The 22,432-nt window shown below is 58.7% G+C and overlaps 1 protein-coding gene across 11 annotated transcripts; it reads left to right on the forward strand.

Moving 5' to 3' along the window:
* The first annotated feature begins 7,766 nt into the window (after nucleotides 1–7,766).
* Mib2 (MIB E3 ubiquitin protein ligase 2) lies at nucleotides 7,767–21,014 on the forward strand. Of its 11 annotated transcripts, XM_077803723.1 has the most exons (22): nucleotides 7,767–7,895; nucleotides 8,250–8,368; nucleotides 8,918–8,994; nucleotides 9,088–9,154; nucleotides 14,835–15,103; nucleotides 15,180–15,351; nucleotides 16,058–16,164; nucleotides 16,259–16,453; nucleotides 16,572–16,714; nucleotides 16,801–16,908; nucleotides 17,795–17,899; nucleotides 17,969–18,131; nucleotides 18,205–18,338; nucleotides 18,428–18,576; nucleotides 18,666–18,822; nucleotides 18,931–19,091; nucleotides 19,192–19,318; nucleotides 19,410–19,643; nucleotides 20,037–20,215; nucleotides 20,286–20,488; nucleotides 20,566–20,631; nucleotides 20,722–21,014. In XM_077803723.1, exons 5-22 carry the CDS (start codon nucleotides 14,857–14,859, stop codon nucleotides 20,958–20,960), a joined length of 2,889 nt encoding a protein of 962 aa, XP_077659849.1. In that variant the 5' UTR covers nucleotides 7,767–7,895; nucleotides 8,250–8,368; nucleotides 8,918–8,994; nucleotides 9,088–9,154; nucleotides 14,835–14,856; the 3' UTR covers nucleotides 20,961–21,014. The 11 variants fall into 11 exon arrangements, with proteins under 11 accessions (XP_077659849.1, XP_026270633.2, XP_077659848.1 ...); XM_026414848.2 differs by lacking the exon at nucleotides 9,088–9,154 and having other exon boundaries at nucleotides 8,918–9,037; XM_077803722.1 differs by lacking the exon at nucleotides 9,088–9,154 and having other exon boundaries at nucleotides 8,918–9,022.
* The last annotated feature ends 1,418 nt before the right edge of the window (nucleotides 21,015–22,432 follow it).

Consider the following 22,432-nt stretch of genomic DNA (forward strand, 5'->3'; position numbering starts at 1 on the left):
GCTCCATCGATATTAGACCGGATTTACCTGACCACACTAACTACCTATCTGTAAATCTGGCTTCAAGAGTCACCACAAAATGTGATGATTGGCCAGAGCCTCTTGCTTCAGGACTGGAAGGTGAGGGTCATTCAGAGTGGCTCCCCACATAAAATATATTGTGCCCACTGAAAGCTAAAAAAGTAAATATTTTTTAAAAAAATCACCGAGGGAGCCAGGCACAGTGGCCTCACCTTAATCCCAGCAAATCCGGAGCCTGAGGCAGGAGGACGGAAAGTTCAAGGTCAGCTTCAGCAATTTAGTGAGGCCCTGTCTCAGAATAAAAAATAGAATGGCTGGGGATGTGGCTCCGTGGTTAAGTGAGGTGTCAGAGGTGCCCCAAATCCCCAAAACAACACAAAAACAAGGAGAAATCAACTCTCTAGAGCCCTAGCCACTGCCCTGGCCAAATCCCGTCATCCTGGAGGGAACTCACAACCTGAGCCTCTTGGACATGAGTAGAGCACCCCTTCTCACTGTCCCCTGGGGGACCGTGGCAGCTTTGTCAGGAGCCCCCTGTTCTGGACCCACGTCCAACCCTGACCCTTGGGTCTCCTCTGGCATCCCAGTGGGCCCCGCCTTGGGATGGTCCTGCGTGGGGTCCTCCTGATGCCGGGGGTTTGAACATGAGGACGGCTTCCATGCATGAACATAGGGAATATTTTTCAGGTGTTTCTTTTCTTTTCTTTTTAATTTTCTTTTCTTTTTAATTTTTTTATTTGTAGATGGACACAATATCTTTATTTATTTATTTTTATGTGGCACTGAGGATCGATCCCAGGGCCTCGCACGTGCTAGGCAAGAGCTCCTGGGCCCAGCCCCAGCCCCAGCCCCAGGTGTCTGTTTCTTTAATCTCTTTCAGTCAAGGTCTTTGGCCACTTTGGTGTTTTATTCTTTTGGATGCTAGTGTAATGGAATAGTTTTCTTCACTTCTCTTTTAGATTATTTCTTTCTTGTGTTTACAACTGATATTTGTGTGTTTTTGAATCCTGTGATTTTGCTGATTTTGTTAACTGTTGTAATTTAGGATTTTAAGATGGGGAGAATCTTTCTATGATTAGGAGAGTCACAAGGTAAAAATAAAGACCGTACTTACACCCTGAGGTCAGAAAATTCACGGGGCTGGGGACAAGATGGGAGAGAGACACCCAAGGGCCGGCACCTGATTAGATCTAGGGGTTATCCAAACAGCCTTCTCACGTCTTTTTTCTTAATATTTATTTTTTAGTTATACACAGACACAATATCTTTGTTCTATTTCTATGTGGTGCTGAGGATTGAACCCAGTGCCTCACACATGCGAGGCGAGCGCTCGACCTCTGAGCCCCAGCCACAGCCCCTCTCACGGGTTTTGGGTTTTAACCGGCAGGTTCGCAGGAGGCAGCCTGTGAGGACTGCCCAGTCTTCGAGGGCTGAGGGGTCAGCAGGGCCACTCGGGCAGTCCCACAGGGAGGAGGCCTGACCACATGAGGAGCTAGAAGGAGGATGGAGAATGACAGCCCTGTTTAGCATGAGAAAGTCCAACTCAAGACTCAAAATAGATGCAGAGGCCATGGGAGAAATCAGTTCCACTGTGACATGGATCTTTTTGTTATTTTTTTCCCCTGAGGTCCGGAGGAGTGAACCCAGGGCCACGTGCATGCTAAACCAGCCCTCTACCACTGAGCTCCATCTCCAGGTCTTTTTAGGTTTATCTGGAGACAGGGTCTTGTTGAGTTGCCCAGGGCGGCTGGACTGTGTGACCCTCCTGTCCCAAGTTCAAGTGTAAAGTCTCGGAAACAAGGCAAACTCTGGCCTGTGAGCCCCTGTAAAAATCAAAAGCAAGACACAGGTGTCAACACACAGTGCCACAGAGTGGACATTCCAGTTCCAAAAGGAAAGAATAGGGGCTAAGAAAGGAGGGGGCAAAGCAGGAGTCCTTCACCTCTGATGCCCAGGCAGCCGGGCACAGTTCCAGGCCTGGGTTCTCCACAGTGGTGTGCTTCCTCTGTGTCCTCCTGGAAGGCACCAGCCACAGCACCTCCAGCTCTGGGCAGGCACCACTGCCAGCCTAGCACCTCACCTAGGGGGACTCCCCCATGGTGGTTCTGAGGGCACAGGGAGTCACAGTCTTCCCAGGGCTCCCTGACATGGTTTGGATATGGGGTGTCCCCAAACTGCTGTTAATGCAGGAACATTCACGGGTGACGTGAGTAGATGGTGTGAGCTATGACCTAATCAGTCCATCCCAGTTTGAGTGGACGGACAGGGTGGTAATTGTAGGCCAGTGGGGTGTGGCTGGAGGAGGCAGTCACTGGGGGCTGCCCTGGAGAGGTACATCTTCGTGTAGACCCTTCCACTCTGTGCCTGCTTCCCGACCCCACCATGAGCCAGGGCCCTTCTTGCCTGACCCACTGCTCACTTTAGGCCCTCTACCACTGAGCTCCATCTCCAGGTTTTTTAGGTTTATCTGGAGACAGGGTCTTGTTGAGCTGCCCAGGGTGGCTGGACTGTGTGACCCTCCTGTCCCAGCCTCCTGAGTAGGTGGGATCACAGGTATGTGTCACTAGCCTGGCTTGTGGATTTTTTTTTTTTTTTTGGAGGGGAGGGTTTTGGCTAGGGGGTTTTGTACATAAAATCACGGCTAGAATTTCCAGGACTTTTAGCAGTGGACTCACTCCTCTGTGGACTGACACCTCTGAAACCGTGAGCCCCAAGAAACTTTGGCTCCTCTAAGTTGTGAGGTATCCTGGTCATGGCGGACTAGAGCAGAAATGGCACCAGGAGTGGACCTGTTCTTCTGACTCACCTGATGGTGCGATTCAGAAGCCCTTGGAACTGGTTTGCAGGAGGAATTGTGAAGAGTTTAGAGATGCAGGCTGGAAAAGCCATGGAGTGTTGGAAGCAGAGCTCACTGGGCACCTGTGGTGGGAGGTGGAGGACAGAATACTGATAGGAATACAGACCACGTTCACTAGGTTGTAGAGGGAAATGAGGACTCTTTTGGGAACTGGACTAGAGGACACTCATGTGGCAAAGACCTGTCTATGTTTTGCCCATGTTCTGAGACTTTGTGTGAGGCTGTATTTAGCAGTGATAGACTAATTAATCTTGCAGAGGAAATTTCAAGACAGCAAAGCATTTGTTCAGTGGCATAGATATTGCTGGTGGTTTTTAGCCAGAACTGTGAGAATTGGGAGAAGATAGAGCTAAAGGAGTTTGAAACTTGCAGTTTGATCAGTAAAGTGCATGTACAGCTGGGGTCTAGGAAGGTGTTCTTGTTGAAGAGATCACAGCTCCTAAAGTGATGTTAAGTACATTGCACAAAGACACAGAAAGATGCCTGCTGGCACCTTGGGAATTTCCAAGACCACACACACTCCAGGCTCAAGGCAGCGAAGGGAAAATCCTTTTGAGATCATGTGGGCACCCTGCTCACACAGGGGAGCCTAGGAACTTTTTACCATGCTGAGCTGCTCAGGTATTCAGAGGCAGTGACTCCAGGGGCCAGGTCTTGTCTTGTATGAGCTGGTAGCAGGCCTTGGCATCACCGTTGGTGCTGGTTCTGTAGGACTGCGTTAGGATGCCAGAGTTACGGGATCATGGAGGCTTCCACCGAATTTCAAAGGAAGTCCTGCAGGACAGGCAAAGCGTAGCTGGGTCTGAATACCTAAGAGCTGTCCCTAAGTTCCCACTTAGGGGAACACATGAAGCTGTAAAGGGGAAGCCAAAGCTGGGAGGGAGACCCCAGGAACTGAAAGATGCAATAATGTGGACTGTCTGCTGGATGCAGAGAGCCATGCTCAGAGAGAGCCCAGGTGCACTGCACCAGGCAAGGCCAAGGAGTGGGGCTGCCGAGCCCTGGGGGGAGCACACTGCGCTGCCATGCGTCCCAGATGCTCCACTGGGACCTGTTTGCCTGGCTGTGTTTGGGACTTGTTTTGCCCCCCTTCTTTCTTAGCCTCTATTCTTTTCTTTTGGAACTGGAATGTTCACTCTGTGCCACTGTGTGTTGCCGAAATAGCTCAGTTGGGAGAGCGTTAGACTGAATGTTCACTCTGTGCCACTGTGTGTTGATACTGTGACTTGCTTTTGATTTTTACAGGGGCTCACAGGCAAGAGTTTGCCTTGTTTCAGAAACTTTTACACTTGAACTTTTTTTTAGTTAGATGGACACAATATCTTTATTTATTTAAAAAATATTTTTCAGTTGTAGGGGGATGCCGAATGCCAAGTGCCAATGTCTCGGCTGGCACTGAATCACGAGCCACCACACAGCTTTGTAGGTTCAAACAGCAATTCTTTATTCCAGATCTCACACCGGCCTCCACACACGTTCAGGGGCAGTCTCGTTCTATGTCCGTTCCCAAATCCTACCCCACGAGGCTTTTTCCAAATCCCATTTTAATCTCACGAGAACTCAACAAGCCACAGGAACACCCTAATCCCAGCAGCAATAATCTTCAACCTCAACTTCCCTAAAACCCATATTCTTAAACCGGGAAACGCCTTATACCCAAGGACCGGGATACTTCCTCAAACCTGCAGGATACTTCCTCAAACCTGGACCCACCCTGGATCACCTTGAGCAGGGTCATCTTACTAAAGCACACAAGCAAGGTCACAGCAAATTTCCAAGGCAAGTCCATTTAACATGGGGTACACTGGCAAGGATTACGATGCGTCAATACCTACTTGGTAATGGCCCTCAGCAGGGGGACACAATACCTTTATTTATTTTTTATGCGGTGCTGAGGATTGAACCCAGGGCCCCGAACATGCTAGACGAGCGCTCTACCACTGAGCCACAACCTCAGCCCCATATTTTTTAATATTTATTATTATTATTATTATTTTTTAAATATTTATTTTCTAGTTCTCGGCAGACACAACATCTTTGTTGTTATGTGGTGCTGAGGATCGAACCCGGGCCGCACGCATGCCAGAATGCCAGACGGGCGCGCTACCGCTTGAGCCACGTCCCCAGCCCTTATTATTATTTTTTTAAAGAGAGATTTTTTTAGAGAGAATATGAGAATTTTAATATTTATTTATTTTTTTAGTTTTCGGCAGACACAACATCTTTGTTTGTATGTGGTGCTGAGGATTGAACCTGGGCCCCACGCATGCCAGGCGAGCGCGCTACCGCTTGAGCCACATCCCCAGCCCCTTAATATTTATTTTTTAGTTGTACACAATACTTTTTATTTTCCTTATTTATTTCTATGTGGTGCTGAGGATTGAGCCCAGGCCTCACGTGTGCTAGGTGAGTGCTCCACCGCTGAGCTACAACCCCAGCCCCACAATATCTTTATTTTTATGTGGTGCCGAGGATCGAACCCAATGCCTCACATGTGCATGGCAAGCACTGTGCCACTGAGCCCCAGCCCCAGACTTGGACTTTCGGGCAATGCTGGAACTGTCAGGACTATAGGACTCTTGGAGATGGACTTCAGGCAATTTACATGGTGAGATGGTTGTAAGCTCTTGAGGGCTGGGTGGAATGTTAGGGTTTGGGTATGAGGCATCTCCCTAAAGCTCCTAATGCAGGAATATTCGGAGGTAAAGCGATTTTAAGAGCTGTAATCTCATCAGTACATCCTAGTTTGACTGGGTCTTAACTGCAGGCAGGTGGGGTGTGGTTGCAGGGGGTGGTCACTGGGGGTGTGCCCTGGAAGGGTGTTTCTTCTTGCAGCCCCTTCTCTGCTCCCTCCTCCACTTGCTGGTCCAAGAGCAGAGCAGGTTTCCTCCAGTGGCCCTTCCCCATGATATGCTGCCTCACCTTGGGTCCAGAGCAGCGGAGTGGGTGGTATCTAGACTGGCACCTCTGAAACCAGAGCCCCCAATAAACTTTGTCCTTTAGGTTGTTTTGTTGGGTACTTTGGTCACACCAACTCAAAAGCTAAAACATCCTGGGAGTGTTCTACATGGGAGGAACCTTGGTAATCGTGTCAAGACCGGCCCATCCTAGATGAGAGGTCATGGTACCACTCTGCTTCCCCACATAGGAGTCCTGCAGCCCTGCCCAGGCCAGCCGGCTTCCCCATTCACACTGTGGTGGCTGCTTGCTGTTGCCAGGCTGAACTGAAGCTACCCACCCCCCCTTCTCAGTTTTTCTGCCTTGTAGTGACAACGGAATGCATGTTCTCTGCAGTTGTTACCAGAGGACCCACTTCAGCAAGATAAGAGTAAAGGAAGCCAGAAAATGCTACAGGTTGCAGGAACAGGGACCCGAGACAGGAGAGAGAAAAGCTCCTGCCCACAGCCTTGTATTGTAGCAGGCTGGAGAACAGACGACCTAGGTCGGAACAAGGGGGCACCAGGCTCTGTGGGGTCTCCAGATCAAACACAACTGATGTGCCTGAGTCCTTGGAAAAGGTTACAGACAAGACGGGGCATGTTGGAGCCTTGGGAAAAAAAACAAAACAAAACAAAACAAAAAAACTACCATGCGTTAGTAAAAAGCTGTATACGAAAATACTAGGTTAACTCAAGAGGAAAACCGAAGACTGCAGGATGGGAGGCACAAGCCATGGCTTCATGCCATGGCAGCAAGCAGCAACAGCAGGGGCGCAGGGATCCTGAAAAGATAAGGGACAATTAGGGAGGCAACATGCACATTTGAGAGGGGGGCCAAGCTCACTGATCTCAAGGGAAGTCCTCAGGTTCGTCTAAAATTACCAGTAAAGGGTTGAATTGTGGCTCAGTGTCGTCTAGCACAGGCGAAGCCCTGGGTTCAATCCTCAGCACCACACAGAAAGAAATAAATACAATAAAGGTATTGTGTCCAACTGCTTCTGAAAAAAAAAAAGTTAAAATGTGGCTCAAGTGGTAGCGCGCTCGCCTGGCATGTGTGTGGCCCAGGTTCGATCCTCAGCACCACATACAAGCAAAGATGTCGTGTCCGCCAATAACTAAAAAATAAATATTAAAAAAAAATTCTCTCTTTAAAAAAAAAATAGCAGTAAACAAACAGGGGTTTCCTACTGGGGCAGGGGCCTGTGCAGTGTGCCCAAGTCCCAAACCCACTCGGAACGTTGGTGAAGAGGCCTTTTGGGCCCAGCAGCACGGGAGGCCGAGGCAGGAGGATCGCGAGTCCACCGAGCAGCCCAGTGAGAACAGGGCTGGGGTGTGGCTCGGTGGTCGGTGCCCCTGAGCTCAATCCCTGGTAGCCCCCAAAGAAGAGGCCCCCGGGGCATCCCTGCAGTCCGGCTCAGGGGCACCGGAACGTGCCCCCGGGCCTGAGCCACCGCTGGGCGCCGGTGGAGGGGTGGTGCGGCTGCCGGGGTGGTCACGGGGTGGTCTCCGGGGATGGCGCCCGCGGGCGCAGAGCGGCTCCCCCGGCTCCCGTCGTCCCCCCGGAATGTGCCCGGAGGCTCCTGAGCGCAGCTTTCCAGTTCTCCTCTGGGTCTCCCAGTGAACGCGGGCCGCTGCGGTGCCAGGGCGCCGCCCGCCCCGCCCCCCGGGCCTGACGCCGCGTGCGTCGAGCGCGGAGCTTCTTGGGAGCCGCCCTCCCCGCCCCGTGGAGGGGCGTCGCTCCGCCACGCGCGGGGCCTCCTGGGAGCCGCCCGCCCCGCCCCCTGGCCGGGCGCCGCGTGCGTCACGCGTGGGGCCTCCCGGGAGCCGCCCCGCCCGCAGTCCGGAGCCGCGAACTACAGCTCCCGGCGGGCCTTGCGGCTGCCCGGGACCCGAACCGGGGTCGCGGCTGGCGGCCGGTGGGCTGCGCGGCAGCGGGGCGGCCTGGCCTGGCGCTGCGCAGCAGCCGAGGGGCGGGCGCCGCCGCGCGCGCTGGGACAGCCGGCCAACGCTGGCCGTCAGCCTCGCCGCTGCCCCGCTCCCCCGCTCCCCGGGGCCGAGCGGGCGCGCGGAAACTCCGGGCAAGTGGGGGCCCGGGGCGGGTGCCCGGGCGGCCTCACGGAGCCGGGATGGTGGCAGGGAGCGGGCCTGGTGGCCGGGCGGGTGGCCCGGCCGGTGTGGACAGCGGGGGCGGCGGGCCTCGCGTCCCTACCCCTGGGCGGCCGCTCGTGCGAGTGCGCGTCCGCAGTCTGGGCCGGCACGCAGCGCGGGGCGCCGACGTCCGCAGGCTCTGGACGACCCTGGGCGCCCGGCTGCCGCAGCGGGTCCCGGCCGCCGGTCCCCAGTGACCCTTCCGGGTGGGCGGGTGGGCGGCAGCACCGGGTGCGCGGCCGGCTGGCAGGCAGTAACTGCAGGTCTCGCTCGTCTGGCCGCAGGGTTGGATCGTTTGGTGCTGGCGCTGGAGCTCAGCAGAGGCCAGTCCCAGGTCTCCAGGCATCAGGGTTACAGCCCGAGTCTCAAGGCGGGCGGCGGGGGACAGTGGGCGGCCAGACAGGTGAGCTCTTGACTGGCTGTGGCCTGATAGTTGGGGTTCGGTGCCTTTGCCCTAAATGAGGCCTGATGTCCTGTCAGAGGGGCTGTGTCTGTGTCTTGAGTGTGCTTGTGTGTGGGTGAGGGAGAAATCATTTTGCTTTTCCTTTGGGTTCAGAACTGATGGAGAAAAGCAGAAGTACCAGGTGGGCTCCTGATGGGGCCAGCAGACTTAAGGACAGACCAGCCCAAGTGCAGGAGGCCTGGCCCTTCTGGGAAGGTTCCTGGCTCCCCATTCCACTCTGACCTGTTGCTCCAGATGCAACAAGTATCGGTCACTCTCCTGCCAAGGTCAGCCTGGAAGTCAGTGGGATGACCCCTCAGGCTGCAGTATGCCTGAGGGTCTCCATCAAGGTCACCAAGAGTAGTAGTGGTGACATGCCACACTGAATGTCTTTTCCCCCAGAAGGTCTATTTTTTTTTTTAAAATGGTACTGGTGATTGAACCCAAGGGAACTTAATCACTGAATCACATTCCCAGCCCTTTTATTATTTTTTTTTTATTTTGAGACAGGGTTTCACTAAGTTCCTGAGGCTGGCCTCCAACTTGTCATCTTCCTACCTCAGTCTCCTGAGCTGCTGGGATTGCAGGTGTGCTCCATGGCACCCAGCCCAGCAGGTGCCTTGATGTATGGTGGGTCAGGTTTCCTTGCCTCTGTCTCAGGGCTTCACCCCATTTCCTAGGGGCTGGACTCCGCTGGCACCCAGGAGCCTGTGACGTACCAGTGTTTGCCAGCAATTGTGTCACACAGTTGAGTAGTGTTAGAGGCAAGCAGGGTTAAAGGGAGGGGGCAGTAGGAGGGCAGCCTCGTGTCCCGAATGTTCTCAGTTTCATGTAATGTTCTCCTGAATAAAGGACCCTGCATCTTTACTACACATGACTTAATATCTATGGCTGTATAAAACTTTCCAATAAAATACTCACAGACAGTGGACGGCATCCTCCTGAGTTGTCCCAGTACTTTTGTCCTGTAAGGGACAGCCGTTGCTTGTAGAAAGGAGCTCTGATGGTCAGCAGCAGCCCTGAGGCCCACATGCTGAGTGTGTAAGACTGGCTGGCTGCCTGCTGCTTGGTTTGCTGTGTTCTGTGTCAGCAACGGCTGCTAGTTTCCCACAGGAAATCTTGGTGGCTGAGCACATTTGTGACCCAGGAAGTGGCAACTAAGTGCTTGGGATACTGACTCAAGGCTGCTGTGTGCTGTGAGGTGAGTTCTGATTTTGTTGAAGCACAATTTCCAGTTGAGGCTGCCTTTTCTGACTGCCCCATGGTGGACAGCTGAAGCACAGCCTTCCAGGTGTTGGGAGTCAGCCAGAGTATGGCTCTCGGTCCGGATGGATGGCAAAACCTAGGGATGCTGGGAAGAAGTTGACAACTCTGTGGGCACTTTTCCCACTGAAATGGCTACATGCACTGCCCATCGCAGCGTCTAGCACCCTGCAGCATGAGTGTTGGCTTTGTGTTCACAAGCAGGAGTGGTTGGCAGCTGTTTCTGTGGGTCAGCAGTAAGGCCCCCGCACACCAAGGCTGTGATGGCTGCAGTTCTTGGACCCTGCTGTCAGGGTGGTGCTCCCTGGTGCCCCTCCACAGGCACTGGGTCGAGGCTTGTGCAGGGCTGTGGGCTGTTTCTGGGACACTTTGGCAGGTCTGTGTAGGATATCTTTCATCTCGGTGGCAGCCTGGGCCCAGAGAGAGCCAGCGGAGGGTGGCAGTGGGAACCTAGCTTATGTGCTCAGGGCTCCCAGGTACTTCCAGGAAGGTGGGAGAAGTGCAGAGGATCCCTGCTCTCCAGGAAGGGCTGATGTGCTACAGTCAGGGGGCTGTGGCAGGGTATTTCCTGGAGGCTGCAGAGGTGATGAAGTGCCCTCCCAAGATTGTCTGTCACCAGGACAGGGCCCTCCTTCCTGCCCTACATCAGGAATTCCTGTCTTGCAGGTGCCCTGGGAAGAGACTCCCTTGAGGCCTGCAGTGTGGTCTGCCTGGGTGCATGGTGCTGTCCAGGCGTCTAGGTCCCTTCCTAGACTTGCTGAGTTAGACAGCAGATCCACTCTCTGCTGTTCTTAGGCTGTGCCCAGTGCCACTGGGGGCCAGGTTCTCCCCAACCCAGCCCTGAGTGGTGCTTGTTCATGGCCCAAGGAGGACGGTGATAGCAGGGAAGCCCAGGGATGAATCCTTTGTCAACAAGCTCCATTCTGAGGTAGACAGGCCACCTGCGAGGCCTCCTATCCCCTAGCTCTCTGTGAACAGTGGAGATGGACAGGCTCCTCGCTGGTGGTCAGGATCCCCATGCTGCCCTAAGAGTAGAGACTTCCCAGGTAGAGGGATCACTGTCACCAAAATTCCTGACAAGAACAAGTTAGAGGAGGAAAAGTTCATTTGGGGCTCACGGTCTCAGAGGTTCTGTCCGTAGATGGCCCACTCCATTGCTCTGGGCTCGAGGTGAGAGAGCACATCATGGGGACAGGCCCAGTTAAAGAAAGCTCCTCGGTCGATGGCCTGGCTGAGAGGGAGGAAGAGCACCACTGTGGTTCCACTTTAACAGGAGTTTTTGGGGGGACACTTTATACCAAAACCATAATAAGTAGTGAGCCCTGAGACAAGGCACAGGAGCTCAAAGGCAGGGGGAACATGACCAGCAATGACATGCTGGGCCCAGGATCAACAGTGACCCAGGCCAGGCAGGGGTGAGGGAAAGGTGAAGGGTCTCCCTGAGAGGGTCCTAGGGTGCCAAATCCCTGTGTTTCTGAGTCCCAGAAGCCCTGTCCCTTGTCTGTCCCTGTGGTAACTATGAGAGGGTGGCAAGGGGGCTTTATCAGAAGACCAGCTCAGGCAGAGGCCCTAACCAGGGCCGTGATGCCATGTAGCACGGAGGGTGCTGCCTCTGAAGACCTGGCATGGGGTGCTGCAGGGAAGGAGCCCCGGGGGCCACCATGACGGGTGCTCCTCTGTTCTCACACCTTGGCCCCCGGGGGCAAGCCAGCGTACCCAGCCCTGTGCGCGCTCCTCCAGGTCCTCCCTGCTGGTCCAGGCAGTCCTGGGTGTCGGTGGGTGCTGGTATTTTAACTAAGCCCTTCCCAGGTCCGGCCTGGCTGTGGTCCGTCTCTGGTGGGCCCATCTGAGTGATAGTCTTCCAGAATGTGGCAGTTTGCCGGCTAGGGCTGAGGGGAGTTGTTTGGCTGTTCTAAAACTACCAGGCAGATGCTGTCACAGGCTGGACTGCCTGGTGGCCTTCCTGCTAGGCAGCTGTCAGCTGAGGTGTGGTCCCAAGTTTCTCCAGACATTGCCAGACACCCTCCACTTTGATCTCCCTGCCTCTGTCCATTCTCCTGAGGGAGAGGTTGGGCAACCCCCCCCATGTCTTGTAAAAGGCCCAGCAACAAGTGGCCAGTGGGGCGATAGCTGGCAGGCAGACATGGCAGCTGGCCTGGGCAGGCAGGCTCAGGCTGGGAAGCTGGGTTCACAGAGACCGGCAAGCTGCTTGGCTGCAGAATGACCACAGCACCAACTCCCAGTACTTGGGTCTTCCTTTTCCAAGTCTTCTCTGTGCTGGGCCAGGTTCAGGGATGGTTGGTCACAGGCCCCCTGCTGGTCTAGCCTCCTATTGGGCCTGTGGTTGCCTGTAACAGGGGTATGGTGTGTGGACTGTCTCCTCAGTTTGCCTCCCAGCTGTGATTAGGGTGACGGGTTCCTGGCAGGAGGGAGGGTGTGTGTGTATCATGGAGGTCAGTGGGCTGGTGGGGGGTCACCATCTCTACTTCCCCTGCCTCTGCCATGCCTGCAAGGAGGGCCCTGTGCAGAGGAGACTGGGGAAGGGTGGGGATGCCTGCCCTGGCTGTGCCTATGCTTTCCCAGGATCTCCATGGACAGAAGCTGAACTCATTGCAAGGGCCCAGGGAGCAGAAGCCCAGCACAGTCTACCCCTAGCTGGTGACTCTGCAGATCAGGCAGTGGGGAGCCACTTGGTCCTGCTGGAGAAAGGTGTGACGTCCCTCCCAGATAGCTTTCATGGGGACTGGAGTGTTTCCAGCAAAAGGTCAAGGGAGCTGGGCCAGCTAGTGGAACTGGGCCCCAGGGCCAGGTGTAGCTGTGCTGCCCGATGACTTCCAGTGCTGGGATGTGGTGAGCACACAGTGTGTGGGTGAGGCAAGAGTGGCCTGGCCGGCTGGGCCCCTGGGACATTGGGTCTGCTAGTTGTCCCAGGAGCACAAGCTTCCTGGGTGCTGGAGTTTTACTCGCTGTCATGCATTCAGTGATTGTGGAGGCCAGCAGGGGCTAGCCAGCCAGGGACATGAGTGGACACGGGGGCAGCCCTTGGAGGCCCTGCCTTTGTGGGCTTGCTGCCTGGGCAAGGGAGTTGAATGGCATGGTGTGGGGCATTCTGGTGGCCCTAAGGGCAGTGAGGGGCTGCTCTGGCTGTACTTGTGGTAGCAGAGATGTGGGTGGCACTGCTGTACAGGCGGCAGAGATGGCTAGAAAGGCAGAGGTGGCTGCCCACCAGACCCCCCCCCCCCGACTCGCAGGTGCCCAAGAGCCTGGGGCTGTCTGGGCCTGAGGCATCACTGGCCACTGGTGCTGTACCTTCTGGCCTTGGGCCTCAGTGCCACACCTTGGCAGGGTCCCAAGAGCCCAGAGAGGGGAGGTCCCAGACCAGCGCGGTGCTCTCTGAAAAAGCAGAACTCTGCTGCTCAGGACGGCTCCTAGTTGGCCCTGGTTCAGGAGAAAGTGAGCTTTAATCCTCCTGTTTCTATGCCAGCCCTGGTGGTCCTGGGTGGTGGGCAGCAGGGAGAACTGCCCAACGCTGAGTTGACCAGATGATTCGTGTCCCTGAGGATCTGAAGCAGGTACAGACCAAGAGCTGGACATAAGCTGGACATAAGCCTGGGATGGCCTGCGGGCTTCCCGCCTCTGCCTCTAGCTGCAGACACCCATCTCTAAGCAGAGCTGGAGTGGGGGGCCTCCTGTGCCCACCTGTGGCTTCCCAGGAGGCAGACTGTTTCCAGGACTGGCTGGCCCAGCAGACTGAGTGTCCGGCTGGGGCAGGAACAGGGACCTGAAGCAGAGCCCGGTTGGAGGGGTGATGTGTTCATCTCTCCCCTGGTCACTCTCGGGCCATTGGCTGATCGACCAGCCAGCCAGGGCAACCCCCAGCCTCTGTTGGAAGCTGAGCATGAGTGCTGTCCCCTACTCCGGGGGAGCTCCTTAGCAAGCCAGGGGCCCGACATTTAAATGAGAGAGTACAGGTGACTCCTTCGTGGTCCCTGTGTCCCCTCCCCCTCCCCCTGTTCACGTCCTGTCTTTTAGATGCATTTGTATTAACAAGACTTCCTTCAAGATTAGCTCAGTACAGAATTCTCAGGCCGTAGGTCTGAAGGAACTCCTGGGACCAGCCTCGTGGTTGGCTTCCTAAGGCTGTGACTTGGCTTGTTGCTTTTGCAAACTTGCTATAAGTGTGGTGCCTGTAATGGCCTCTCTCACACTAGGCTCTTGTCCTCCAAGCTGTTTGTGAACTGTGCATTGCTATCATTCATGGTGAGGTGAGTTTGTGCTCCCTTGGGGACTAAAACCTCGATGTAGGTCCCAGTACTCCCTGAAGGACCAGGGCAGGTGCTTCTGTAAGGGTGCCACCTTAGACCAGGCCAGACTTCTCCAGAGTAGGTCCTAATAGGGCCATGTGCCCTCACTGTGCTATCCCCAACTCACGGGGGCCAAGGGCTGTGCCCTTCCTGTGAACGTCCTGGTGGTGCTGTGTGGGCTGGCGTCTGGTGAGCCTGCGTCCTGCCCAACTTGCTGCTTGTCTGACTTTCTCATGGAGCTGTGGGAGTTCTTTCCCTGTTCTGGATGCAAGTTGTGGGGGCCATACTCTGCGCAGCTCACCTCGGGCCCTGCTGCCTGTGCAGTTGCCAGATGGGGTCCTGTTGAACAGCAGCCCTCCACTCAGTACCTGTCTAAGGAGGCTACACAAAGAAACAGTCTGTTTTCTCCCAAAGGCTGAGTTGTTTTACCTTATCAATCAACTAGCTGGGGTGCGGCTCAGGCAGAAGTCGGCCTAGCATGAGCAAGGCCCTGGGTTCCATCCCCAGCACCACAGGAACCACCAGCAGCCAGCCAAAATCCTAAATAAACCAACCGACTGAAACCAGTTTACTAGGGTGTGCCGCACCCTGCTCAGTCTGATTGCTGTCCCTCTTCCAGGCCAGGTTCCCCGTCCACCTTGTCTCCCGGCCTCCCCTGGTGCTGACCTGTGTACCTGTGCTCCCACCTCCCCTGGACCCAGGCCATTTGTTCCTACTTCCTGCCCCTCTGCCTCCCCCTTTTGTGTTGGTGCTTTCTGCTCCTGGCCTGCCCTCTCTCCCAGGTGGCCCTTTAGACAGGTGTCTGTGGGTAGGCTGGGCCTGGCCTCCTGACATGGCCTGAGGGTGCTCTCTGCTTACAGGTCCTGAGCAGCCCCTTGCACCATGGACCCTGACCCCCAGGCGGGTGTGCAGGTGGGCATGCGAGTGGTGCGTGGCGTGGACTGGAAGTGGGGCCAGCAGGATGGCGGCGAGGGCGGCGTGGGCACCGTGGTGGAGCTCGGGCGCCATGGCAGCCCCTCCACCCCAGACCGCACAGTTGTCGTGCAGTGGGACCAGGGCACTCGCACCAACTACCGCGCCGGCTACCAGGGTGCCCACGACCTGCTGCTCTATGACAATGCGCAGATTGGTGCGTGGCAGCACGGGTGGTGGGAGGGTCAGTGTGCCCTGGTGGGTCACTGCCCCTGACCCTACCCTGCCCCCAGGCGTCCGCCACCCCAACATCATCTGCGACTGCTGTAAGAAGCATGGGCTGCGGGGCATGCGCTGGAAGTGCCGCATTTGCTTCGACTACGACCTCTGCACCCAGTGCTACATGCACAACAAGCACGACCTCACCCACGCCTTCGAGCGCTACGAGACGGCCCACTCGCGCCCGTGAGTCCCCCCTGCCAGCCTCAGGGAAGCACAGGCCCTCCTCAGCCACTTGGAGGTGTGTGGATGGCTTCTCTGTGCTGGCACCCCTTGGTGCAGCTGCAGTCTGCGTCACTGAGTGCGGCCTGTGTGTGGCCATGCCAGCAGCAGTGGCATTGAAGCAGCGAGCATTCCCGTGGAGGTGCCAGGCCTGGCATTGTGGCCTCTGGCAGGGCAGCCCACTCTGGACCCAGTCCTGTGGCACAGCATGCTGCTGGCTGTCCAGAGTGCTGTGCTGTAGTCAGAGGGTCTGTGCTGGACCAGGCACCCAGAGGCACCACCCCTGTTCCCTGATGCCAGCTGTCTCCTGGAGCCTCCCCATGTGTGTTCCAGGGCCCAGTGGCTGTGTGCTGCTGGCCAGGCCAGGCCCCACCCACTGGGAGGGCAGGCTTATCCAGACTACACAGGAGGCTGTGCCCTGAGGGTCAGCCTGAGTCCCCTCCCAGCCAAGGGCATCTGATAGCTCCCACAGAGCCTTCCCCCTGAGTGTGGAAGGCACTGCCCTTCTGGGAAGGACATTCATGGGCAGGAACTGGGTGCCAGGACACCCATCTGGTAGATCCCACCTGGTGTGAGAAGGAGCCTGGGGGTGGAGGAGCTAGTCTGGGCAGGGCAGGGGCCTGACCGTAATACCTCTCTCCTGCATGGCTCAGGACTCACTCTCTTGCAGTGTTACCCTGAGTCCCCGCCAGGGTCTCCTTAGGATCCCACTAAGGGGCATCTTCCAGGGTGCAAAGGTGGTGCGAGGCCCCGACTGGGAGTGGGGCTCACAGGATGGTGAGTGGTGGCCGGAGGGAGAGATGGGAGGTGAGGCAGCTGGCTATGGTCAGCCTTGAGGCTCAGCCTTTGGGTGGGGACACTGTCTCCCCAGGAGGGGAAGGCAAGCCAGGTCGTGTGGTGGACATTCGTGGCTGGGATGTGGAGACAGGCCGGAGTGTGGCCAGTGTGACATGGGCAGATGGGACGACCAATGTGTACCGCGTGGGCCACAAGGGCAAGGTGGACCTCAAGTGTATAGGCGAGGCAGCTGGCGGCTTCTACTACAAGGAGCACCTCCCCAGGCTGGGTATGGGACTGGCCCCACCAACACTGGCTGCCCTCCTGCCCTGGTTGGGCAGGGGCTAGCCTGTGATGTCCTGGGTGGGGGTGCTGCCTGAGGCCTGGCCTGCCAACCCCCCCCCCAGGCAAGCCAGCAGAGCTGCAACGCAGGGTGAGTGCGGACGGCCAACCCTTCCAGCGTGGGGACAAGGTCAAGTGTCTGTTGGACATAGACGTCCTGAGGGACATGGAGGAAGGCCATGGCGGCTGGAACCCCAGGATGGCAGAGGTGAGCTGTCTCCCCACTGAGCCCTGTGTGCCCTCCCCTCCCAAGCCCTCTGGACCCCCAGCCATAGTCTCTGCGACCTGCCACAGTTTATCGGACAGACGGGCACCGTGCACCGCATCACCGACCGTGGGGACGTGCGTGTGCAGTTCAACCACGAGACCCGCTGGACGTTCCACCCCGGGGCTCTCACCAAGGTGCCTAGGGGCTAGGCTGAGCCTCACCCATTCACTTCTGTGACCCTTCCGTGTACTTAGGCAGCCCTGGGAGTGGGCAGGCAGGATTATGGCCCTGGTGCCCCCATGAGTCCCCAGATCTGAAGGAAGGGGCAGCCTGGTGGGTGAAGGTAGGGCCCAGGAAAAGGGGATCCAGGCATGAAGAAACCCAGAGGAGAGCGAGGCACCCTGAGGCTGCAGCCGGCAGGCCAGGGTCTGTCTGTCCTGAGGATGGAAGGAAGGTGGACACCATAGTAGGCTGGAAGTGGGGTACTGGGCTTGGTTTCTAAGTTGCTACCTGTGAGTGGGAGGTGGATGCTGGGCCCAGGTTGGTGGGCACTAGCAGCATGGACAGGGTGGACACAGTGAGCTGCCTGGAAAGCAGGACTTGGGGGATGGAGGACAGAGGGAGCAGGTGTTGGGGCGGGGACGAGTCAGCCTAAGACACCGGGTGGAGAGCCTTTGAGGGGGCACTGCAGAGCAGTGCCAGCGTCTGTGCTCCTCGCAGAGGAGGGGGAGGGGCGTCGCCCTGGGCCCCGCCCCACGCCGCTCGCCCTGCTGCTGGCAGTCCAGGGAGTCGGGTCAACGTACAGGGTCAATGTACAGGCCGCGTGTGCCTTCACACCTTCCCAGAGCCGGCTTTTGTCTGATCCGGATGGCTGCCCAGCTGCTTCCCCAGCTGTCGCCCCTGATCCTCTGGGGCTGCTTTGGTCCTTGTCCAACCAGACCCTTGCGTTGTGCTTGGGGCAGGAACTGGGGTCAGGTTCATGCCTGCCTGACCTGTGGAGCTTGTTGGGGGTACCCTCCCCGTCCATGGGCGGCCACATGTGGCTGGGGGGAGTCCCTTACCTGCTTCTCTGTCACCCAGCACAACTCCTTCTGGGTGGGCGATGTGGTTCGTGTCATCGATGACCTGGACACTGTGAAGCGGCTGCAGGCTGGGCATGGCGAGTGGACAGATGACATGGCCCCTGTGAGTCCCCTTGCCCGTGTTGTGACCTTCCCTGCTAAGACTTGCTGTGACCCTACATTTCTCCCTCAGGCCCTGGGCCGCATCGGGAAAGTGGTAAAGGTATTTGGAGATGGGAACCTGCGTGTGGCAGTCGGTGGGCAGCGGTGGACCTTCAGTCCTTCCTGCCTGGTGGCTTACCGACCAGAGGAGGACACCAATCTGGATGTGGCTGAGCGTGCCCGGGAGAACAAAAGTGTGCACCAGCCCTGGCAGCCTGGGGGAGGCAGGGTGGCACTTGGCCATCACTTACCCAGTTTTGCCCCCAGGTTCACTGAGTGTGGCCCTGGACAAGCTGCGGGCTCAGAAGAGTGATCCAGAGCACCCAGGGAGGCTGGTGGTGGAGGCAGCGCTGGGCAATGTGGCCCGGGCTCTTGACCTGCTGCGGAGGCACCCAGAACAGGCAGGCCCCTTCCCTGACCTCCTCCCAGTGGCCATCAGGAAGGCCAGAAGGTGGCAGGTCCTGAACTCACTTGCTCACTCTCCTGTCAGGTGGACACCAAGAACCAGGGCAGGACTGCCCTGCAGGTGGCTTCGTACCTGGGCCAGGTGGAGCTCGTGCGACTGCTGCTGCAGGCAAGGGCAGGCGTGGACCTGCTGGATGATGAGGGCCACACTGCACTGCACTATGCAGCCCTGGGGTGAGGCTGGGGAGGCTGCTGGGGTCCAGAGGGGCTGCACCTGTGGGTCCAGCCAGCACAGTGCTCCCTCCTACTCCCTCTCCCACCAGGAACCAGCCTGAGGCTGCCCGGATGCTCCTGAGTGCAGGGTGTGGGGCAGATGCCCTCAATGGTGCCCGGAGCACAGCGCTGCACTTGGCTGTGCAGAGGGGCTTCCTGGAGGTGGTGAGGATCCTATGTGAGCGTGGCTGTGATGTCAACCTTCCTGTGAGTGTTGGTCCCCAGGTGCCCTTGACCCTAACCAACCCTGGATTAAGGAGGCAGCTTGACTCCAGGGACAGTCACCTCTCAGTGACCACTGGCCCCCACTGGCAGGATGCCCATGCCAATACACCTCTGCACTCTGCCATCTCCGCGGGGGCCGGCGCCAATGGCATCGTGGAGGTCCTCACCGAGGTTCCGGGCATCAACGTTGCTGCTGCTGACAGCCAGGGCTTCACACTCTTGCACCATGCGTCCCTCAAGGGCCACGCGCTGTGAGTGTGGGGTGGGCACCAGTGGCTGTCAGGCTCTGCCCTGCCACCTGGCCACCCCGGGAACAGCCCAAGGCTGGGGATGATCTCCCTGCTCTCACAGAGCCGTCAGGAGGATTCTGGCACGGGCCCGGCAATTGGTGGACGCCAAGAAGGAGGATGGCTTTACTGCGCTGCATCTGGCTGCCCTCAACAACCACCGTGAGGTGGCTCAGATCCTCATCCAAGAAGTGCGTGCAGGGTCCCCCCCCACACACACACACACTGGAAGGCAGGGGCCCAAGGGGGTCTCTGGGCTGAGTTTGCCCCCCCACTCCCCAGGGCCGCTGTGATGTGAACGTGCGCAACCGGAAGCTCCAGTCCCCATTGCACCTGGCTGTGCAGCAGGCCCATGTGGGGCTGGTGCCCCTGCTGGTGGATGCTGGTTGCAGTGTTGACACCGAGGATGAGGAGGGGGACACGGCCCTGCATGTGGCGCTGCAGCGCCATCAGCTGCTCCCCCTGGTGGCTGACAGGGCTGGGGGGGACCCAGGGCCCTTGCAGCTGCTGTCCAGGGTGAGGAAGTGAGGAGTGGGTGCTGGAGAGGTGGGCCCACCTTCCATCTCTGGTGACGGGCCAGGGAGTCGGGCTCTGGGGAAAGGGGCAACTTAGGGTGGGGGCATGATTTAGAGGAGCCATTCTATGCACCCCTGGCCATCCTGGGGAGGGGATGGTGTGGTAGCCGGGGTGGCATCTTAGAACTCGTTCCTTAGGTTGCCTAGCAAGGGCACCTCTCTTGCCTGGCCTCTGCACTGTTCCTGGAGCTAACAGCTTCATACAGAACGGGGGTACCCTTGGCTTTCCCCCCGAGGATAGGGGTGCCCCTTGCACGGGCTGCCTGGCGCCCCAGAGGCTTCCCTCAGGCCTGCGTCAGTGCCCATCCTCAACAGCATCTGTCCTGCTGCCCAGCTACAGGCCTCAGGCCTCCCAGGCAGCTCGGAGCTGACGGTGGGTGCTGCGGTGGCATGCTTTCTGGCACTGGAGGGTGCTGATGTGACCTATTCCAACCATCGTGGCCGAAGCCCTCTGGACCTGGCCACAGAAAGCCGTGTGCTCAAAGCTCTGCAGGGCTGTGCCCAGCGCTTCCGGTAGGCCGCACCACCAGGGGGGAGCCCTCCACAGCCAGGGGCCTTTACAAGCCCCCTCCTCCAACTGCAGGGAGCGACAGGCCGGCGGCGGCGGCGGCGGCGGCGGGGGGAGCGCGGTCCTGGGCCCCAGGCACGTGCTCAGCACTCCCAACACGGTGACGAACCTGCACGTGGCTGCCACTGCGGGGCCCGAGGCTGCTGAGTGTCTGGTGTGCTCGGAGCTGGCGCTGCTAGTTCTGTTCTCGCCGTGCCAGCACCGCACTGTGTGCGAAGGTGAGTCGGGGCCGCCGAGGGCCAGGGAGTCTCGGGCCGCCCCGCCTCGCCCCGCCCAACCGCGCTGCTCTCTGCAGAGTGCGCGCGCCGGATGAAGAAGTGCATCAGGTGCCAGGTGGTCATCAACAAGAAGCTGCGTCCAGGTAGGTGGGTGGGGCCCTGGCGCGCGCGCCCGCCCACCCACCCCGATTTACCCGCCTGCGGCTGACTCCTCCCCACCCGGTCCCCCGCAGATGGCTCCGAGGTGGCAAGTGCTACCCCGGCGCCTGGTCCGCCGCGGCAGCTGGTGGAGGAGCTTCAGAGCCGCTACCGGCAGATGGAGGAGCGCATCACCTGCCCGATCTGCATCGACAGCCACATCCGCCTCGTGTTCCAGTGTGGCCACGGCGCGTGCGCACCCTGCGGCGCCGCGCTCAGCGCCTGTCCCATCTGCCGCCAGCCCATCCGCGACCGCATCCAGATTTTCGTGTGAACGCGCGGCCCTCTGGAGCTGCCTCGCACCCCTGTGTTTTATAAAAAGATTCTCGGACTTTGCCGCCTGCTGCTTGCCTGCCTGGGGCACTGGGCGGGCCGTGGGGTCCTGGGCGGCACGGGCGGGTGAGCCTGGGGTGGCCCTCGCCGCCCACCTTGCCCTGCTGCTTCTCCTGGGTCGACTCTGCCCCGTGGCAGAAACACCACCGGCGCGGCACGACACTGACCCAGGCCACGCGCTGTCCTTCTGCCAAACGGGGTGGCCCTTCCTACCATGGAAGGCCAAGGCCCACCTCGACCCCCACCCCCCCGCCAGGAGCTTTCCGTGTCCCGGGCCTCCTGGGTGGGTTCGGAGTCTCGGGCCGGGCTCCCGTTGATGGTCTCGGGAAGTTGAGCAGGGAAGAAGGGAACATGGTCCTGTGGAAGAGGCAGGGCGCATGCAGAGGGAGGCCGGTTTGTTGGAGCAGATATTTAGCCACGAAGAGGGGAGTCCTGCATCCAGCGCTTTCCAAGAACCACCCGCACTGCTCAGCCCGGCAGCCCGCCAGCTGTTTGGCGCTGTCCCGGCTGGCCAGAACGCCGCTGTCACCCTGGGCTCGAAGCCGGCATGGAGGATGGGGAGGGACAGGACGTTGACCATATCTGGCCCGGAGCAGACAGCTCCTCGATCTCACCCCCAACTCCCAGCCCCTTACCCCCAGCTGCCCCGGCGTCCCCCAGGATCCCGCCTTCCCGCCAGCATTGCCTTTGGCCGCCCCGTCGAGCCTTCCAGGCTGAGCACCGCTCCCCGCCCCCAGCCAGGGCCGTTCCAGACCTCCACGCCCCGGCGTCTGGCCTTGCTTCGCGTCTTCCTGGCTCCAAGAACCCCCTCCCCGCGGCCTGGCGGGGGATCCCCGGCCCTGCACCCTCCCCACCTCGGCCAGCCTCCTCGGGGGTCCCTCCGGGCCCAAGGCCCGCCCCTCCGCCAGCCCCTTCCCGGCTTTTCGCGGGACCCTCTAAGCTCCCTACGCCTTGCCCTCTGCGGGCCCTCGCCGCCTGCCCCTTCAGCCGCCCAATACTCACTGCCACGTCCCCTCGCTCTGCGTCCCCTCCCCTCTCGCGGGGACGCTTTTTGAGCTGGCTACAGGGTCACGATGCGCTTCGCTCCCGGGTCTCACTGGGGGTTCACGGGGTTGGGGTGGAATTCCACTTGGGGGAAAAGCCAACCCGTCCTGAAGTCTCACCACCGGCATGGGAGCCCCCAACTGACGCCACTTTAAGCGCGAGCCCCAGGGCCTATCCCACTCCAAGCGACCCCACCCAGCAGGCCGTGTCTGGGCCACCGCCACCGGCCACAGGTCCCGAGTCCCGTTGACGCTCCCCGACAGGCCAGCTGGTTTCCCTCATGGGCGCCGCGCCCCCCCACCCCCCCACTGGGCTGTAACCCGAGCCGCCCGCCGTCGCCTCCCCTCCCCGCTCCTCGGCGGCTCCATG

The sequence above is a fragment of the Urocitellus parryii genome, chromosome 11, assembly GCF_045843805.1.
Source record: "Urocitellus parryii isolate mUroPar1 chromosome 11, mUroPar1.hap1, whole genome shotgun sequence".
NCBI classification, from domain to species: Eukaryota; Metazoa; Chordata; class Mammalia; order Rodentia; family Sciuridae; genus Urocitellus; species Urocitellus parryii.

Excerpts from the sequence above, each read along its gene's own strand:
- Mib2 (XM_026414848.2), top strand. The coding sequence starts at position 14,857 with ATGGACCCTGACCCCCAGGCGGGTGTGCAGGTGGGCATGCGAGTGGTG. Across the intron at positions 18,132-18,204 it reads GCGTGCCCGGGAGAACAAAA|GTTCACTGAGTGTGGCCCTG; the intron begins GTGTGCACCAGC and ends TTTTGCCCCCAG. Across the intron at positions 19,644-20,036 it reads CCTTGCAGCTGCTGTCCAGG|CTACAGGCCTCAGGCCTCCC; the intron begins GTGAGGAAGTGA and ends CCTGCTGCCCAG.